Here is a 5,609-nt window from a genome sequence, read left to right as displayed (position 1 = left end):
AAGATGAGTGGGGGCTTATTTTGGGTCCGCTGATGGCTGTATACAGCTTTTGAGGAGCTGAATGCTGGATGTTTCTGTGGGTAAATAAGGAAGTAACAAGCTTGTGAGGGGATTTCTGACATAAGTAGAGCCTTGGTGATGTCACAAAGCCTTGGTCGGTGGTAGCAACTCTGTTCCACTCAAAGCACTAGTCTCCCATGAAGGTGGGTTTATTATCCTCACAGTGCATGAGAAGGACAGTTCAGCTCCTGGTCTCCACAACTGTTCAACAGGCGATTTGCACCTGAACATTTCCGGAAGATGGAATCTGGAGAGGTAGGACATTTTCTTTTGGTAAATATGTTTCCAAAGCAACTAAGACCTCTGTAGTACAAAAAAGTTTTCCTTCAAATGTCCTGCGGGTCCACCATTTCTGTTGTTACCAGCTCCTATATTTGATAGCTGTGGGGATGGTGAATGCCAGCTATTCTTCCCACGTTATCCTTGCTAACAATATCAAATTCATCAATCCACTAAAATGGCAAAGCTCCCCTTTGTCCATAGGTGTATTAATAATACTAATTATTTCTCAATGGCTGCTGTTGCCCAGAATAATGACTCTTTCAGGTTGAAGTGGGTCTCACAGTACTCACTTCCACAATGAAGACACAGAATGGCTTTATGTAATATATCTGGGTCTGGATCAGGAGACACAAATCAGAGAGCCAGTGGACTGGAGTGCCATGACCTTGGGCAGGCTGTCTTGGATTGAGCAACCTACCTATTAGCTTGATGTCGAAGGAGACGTGTGGATATCCTTCGAATTCTTTGTTATCTGTTCAGATTTTTCCAACTCATTTCGGGGATAGGCATACCTTCTCCTCTCATTGACTTAGTCAGTCAGAAAGTAGGTTTCTCAGCAGAGGTCATTTGCCTTTGGGCAGCAGGAATGTGTCTCTGAGATTGATATACTGAGCTCTAGAGGAAAATTTGCTAATTGTCCTATTCATTTCTTAAGAGAAAATTACAGTTAAGTATACAAACGTGTTGATCAATATCTTTGTCTCCTGCACCAAAGTTCTTCCAGAAAAGGGCCGTGACCTGACGGCCTCCCCTTGTTATCCTTGCAGGCACTCATGGTTGAGGCCACGACTTTGTTTCTGAATTAAACAGAAGGAAGATTCTTTCAACCTAGAGAGTGTGCAGTTATGAAGCCCAAGCAAAGAAAGATAGCCAAGAAACAGCGGACCAGGAAGTCAGTGGCCTATCTCACTAAGTCTACAGCCATGATGAAGATGCCTCTTAGTTTGAGATGCATGCCACCTCTCCAGAAGAGTAATGGGTCATCTCTCCAGAAGCAAACACTGAGTAGGCCTTTTGAGGCCCTGGAGAATATTCTCGGCCGCAGAATTTCTCATGGCTGGAAGGAAGCCAATGAACCAGTCATCCAGTGGAAAGCCATCATTCTAGATCAACTGCCAACAAATCCCTCTCTCTATTTGTTGAAGTATGATGGGATAGATTGTGTCTATGGATTGGAGCTTCACAGTGATGAAAGGATTTTAAACCTTAAGTTCCTGCCTAACAACGTACCATTTCCTCAGGAGACAGACACTCATCTCTCAAACACCATAGTTAGCAGAGCAGTGAAACATACATTTGAGGGCACAAATGGCTCTAATGATGACTGGAAGGGGATGGTCGTAGAGGAGGTGCCAATCATGAAGACCTGTTTCTATATTACCTACAAGAAAGATCCGGTCTTGTACATTTACCACCTCCTGGTTGACTACCTTGAAGGCAACCTCCACATCATTCCAGTCTCTATGGAGGAGTGGACTGGGGTGGTCCAAGCTGAGGTGCAGACCATGAAGACCTGTTTCTACATTACCTACGAGAAAGATCCAGTTTTGGACCTTTACCACCATCTAGATGAATACATTGAAAGCAACCTCCACATTATGCCAGGATGTCCTCCCATAGGGGTGAATTTGGAATTAGGCAGGGATTCCTTGGCAGGCAAAAGCATGCAGAACAACGCAAAAGATGGAACCCAAAAGATAGGTAAAATTATTGACCAAGTTCCCACCAAACCTTCGGTGCATTTCATCAAATTTTATAATGACTTCAATATCTATGTTTATGATTTAATGAAGATGTGTTAAAGTGAAATTCACAAATTTTGGGGGTCAGATTTAAACTGTGTTTGGGGAACTCTTTTTTTCAGAAATACCTCAGGTCTTCTATTAATCCTGGTATCTTTCCCAATGGAATTTTTTTTTTGCTCTAAAAATAAAAATTTGTGAAGATGTTATGTTGTTTGGTCAATGATGGAGTGTCTGGAGGATTGGACATCACAGAAAGACAGGCCTCAAAACAAAACAGGACTTATGGTCTTTTCTCCTTGGAGAGGGAATGATGAAAGGAGATCCAGTGTGTGGAAGAGGACAAGATGGGTGTTTAGGAAACTGAGGAGAGTCGCCAAAAAGATGTAGGATCTCAGAGGGATAATGCATGAGGGAAAAGATGTCATATGTCAGGCTACACTCTCAGTACTATTATGACTCTGTTTCTTTAGCAAATATTCTTCTCAACATAAGAAATTTCAATTTTACAATCCCTCTATTTTTATTGTTATTAAACACATATACACACACACAAGTTAATGCTCACCAACTGATGAGAGCTCAACTTAGTGGGCCATTCTGGGGTTGGTAAGAGACTTATCTTTAGCGGTGTTCCTATAAGGCCATGGTGTTACCCCAACTAGGACCTTGGGCTGGTGAGGAGAGGGTGCCTGCAGTGTACCATGTCCCTAGGCACTAAGACTGCCTTGTCCCATAATCCGACTGATGACTATCTTCAATATCATCACAAAAGTTTTGTTCGGCAAAGGATGGATATAAAGACAGTGATCCATATCAGAAAACTAGACTGAGCTTTCAAGCTCCTGTTGAAGAGCAGAAGGGGGGAGAATATGAGCAAAGAAGTCAGGAATATAAGGCTAAGTCCATCTTCTGAGACACTCTTCCTGAGCTATTTGGAGCTCAACAGAACCAGCTGTGCTGGGACTGACAGAGCATGGGATCAAAGTGGAAGATCTAAATGTGGCTAACAATTGGGGCAGATTGAAAACCCAATGATAATCGCACTGGGATTTGTCTCTACTTCTCATACAGGCTTTATGTGATCCTAATATGTGTGAATGCCTACCTTCATCAATCTGCATTGAGGGGAACTAGGGTTGTCCCAATAATGAATCATTTATTTTGCAGTGGGTCTCACAGAACTCACTTCTTTAAAAAACACACAGAATGACTTTATGTAATATCCTGAGTCTCAATGAGAGGACAAAATAAAGACAGTCAGTGGACTGGAGTGCCATGACCTTGGGCAGGTTTTCTTGTATTTAACCACCTAACTATTAACTCAGTGTTGAAAGACAGGTGTAGCTGTCCTGCAAATGCTTTTCTATCTGTTCAGACTTTTACGCTCATTTTGGAGATAGGCATACCTTCTCTTTTCATTGACTCAGTCAGTCAGGAAGTAGGTTTCTCAGCAGAGAGCAAAATACATACATCCTTCCCTTCTTATGCTTGCTTGAACTCATAATGGAGACAACGAATTTGTTTCTGACTTAAACATAAGAGTTTTTTCAACCTAGAGAGTGGGCAGGTAAGAAGCTCAAGCACAGAAAGATAGCCAAAAGACAGCAGACCACTAGTGAACCTGATAGAAGGGATAGAAGGAAGTACTCTACAACATATGGTCACAGGAGAACACTTCCTAAATAAAAACCCAGCAGCACAGACATTAATGGCAACTTTGAATAAATGAGACCTCCTGGAACTGAGAAGCTTCTGTAAAGCAGAGTACACTGTCACGAAGACTAAAAGGCAAACAACTGACTGGAAGAAGATTTTCACCAACCCCTCACAGACAAATGTCTGATCTCCAAAATATATAAAGAACTCAAGAAACTCAATGTTAAAATACTAATTAACCCAATTAAAAATTGGGGTACTGAACTGAACAGAGAATTCTCAACAGAAGAATTTCAATTGGACAAAAGACACTTAAAGTCAGGCTCAACTTCTTTAACAATAAAGGGAAATGCAAATCAAGACAACTTTGAGATATCATCTTACACCTGTCAGAATGGCAAAAATAAAAGACACCAATGATAGCCTTTGCTGGAAAATTGTGGAGAAAGGGGTATACTCATCCATTTCTGTTGGGAATTCAACATGTGCAACTATTCTCAATCCTGAATATATATGCCCCTAATATAAAAGCACCCACTTATGTAAAAGAAACGTTACTAAAACTCAAGGCAGTCATCAAACCACACACACTAATAGTAGGAGATTTCAACACTCCTCTCTCACCAATGGACAGGTCAATCAAACAGAAACCTAACAGAGAAATAAGAGGATTAAGGGAGGTAATGAACCAAATGGACTTAACAGACATCTATAGAACATTCCACCCAAATAGGAAAGAATATACCTTCTTCTCTGCAGCTCATGGAACCTTCTCAAAAATAGACCACATACTCGGTAACAAAGCAAACTTACACAGTTACAAAAAAATATCGGTAACCACCTGTGTCTTATCAGATCACCATGGATTAAAGTTAGAATCAACAACAATGCTATCCCCGGAAAGCCTATGAACTCATGGAAACTGGACAGTCAACTACTGAACCTCACCTGGATCAAGGAAGAAATAAAGAAAGAAATTAAAGTCTTTCTTGAATTCAATGAAAACGAAGACTCAACATACTCAAACCTATGGGACACTATGAAAGCAGTGCTAAGAGGAAAATTCATAGCATTAAGTGCCCACTTAAAGAAAATGGAGAAAGCACACATTGGAGACTTAATAGCCCACCTGAAAGCTTTAGAAAAAAAAGAAGCAGACTCACCTAGGAGAAGTAGAAGACTGGAAATAATCAAATTGAGGGCTGAAATCAACAAAATAGAAACACAGAAAACAATCCAAAGAATCAATGAAACAAAAAGCTGGTTCATGGAGAAAATCAATAAGATTGATAAACCCCTATCCAAACTAATCAAACGGTGGAGAGATAATACGCAAATTAACAAAATCAGAAACGAAAAGGGAGACATAACCACAGACTCAGAGGAAATTCAGAGAATCATTAGATCTTACTACAAAAATCTGTATGCCACAAAATTGGAAAATGTTATAGAAATGGACACTTTTTTAGATAAGTACCATATACCAAAGTTAAACCAGGACCAGGTGAACAATCTAAATAGACCTGTTAGTCGCGAAGAATTAGAAGTTGTTATAAAAAACCTCCCCACAAAAAAAGCCCAGGTCCAGATGGCTTCAATGCAGAATTCTACCAGAACTTCCAAGAAGACCTAATACCTATACTCCTTAATGTATTTCACAATATTGAAACAGAGAAGTCATTGCCAAATTCCTTTTATGAAGCTGAAGTTACTCTGATACCAAAACCACACAAAGACACAACCAAGAAAGAGAACTACATGCCAATCTCACTCATGAACATCGACGCAAAAATACTCAATAAAATACTGGCAAACCGAATCCAAGAACACATCAGAAAAATTATCCATTATGATCAAGTAGGCTTC

General features: G+C 40.3%; 1 protein-coding gene across 1 annotated transcript; it reads left to right on the top strand.

Moving 5' to 3' along the window:
* Positions 1 to 1,187: 1,187 nt before the first annotated feature.
* Positions 1,188 to 2,144, top strand: LOC130869066 (Y-linked testis-specific protein 1-like). Its single transcript, XM_057761158.1, has 2 exons — positions 1,188 to 1,790; positions 1,938 to 2,144. Exons 1-2 carry the CDS (start codon positions 1,188 to 1,190, stop codon positions 2,142 to 2,144), a joined length of 810 nt encoding a protein of 269 aa, XP_057617141.1.
* Positions 2,145 to 5,609: the final 3,465 nt, after the last annotated feature.

Source organism: Chionomys nivalis, unplaced genomic scaffold, assembly GCF_950005125.1.
Source record: "Chionomys nivalis unplaced genomic scaffold, mChiNiv1.1 scaffold_29, whole genome shotgun sequence".
Lineage (NCBI taxonomy): Eukaryota > Metazoa > Chordata > Mammalia > Rodentia > Cricetidae > Chionomys > Chionomys nivalis.
The sequence above is the reverse complement of the archived record's forward strand: the minus strand, read 5'-3'. Positions and strand labels throughout refer to the sequence as shown.

Excerpts from the sequence above, each read along its gene's own strand:
- LOC130869066 (XM_057761158.1), top strand. The coding sequence starts at position 1,188 with ATGAAGCCCAAGCAAAGAAAGATAGCCAAGAAACAGCGGACCAGGAAG. Across the intron at positions 1,791-1,937 it reads ACCTTGAAGGCAACCTCCAC|ATTATGCCAGGATGTCCTCC; the intron begins ATCATTCCAGTC and ends AGCAACCTCCAC.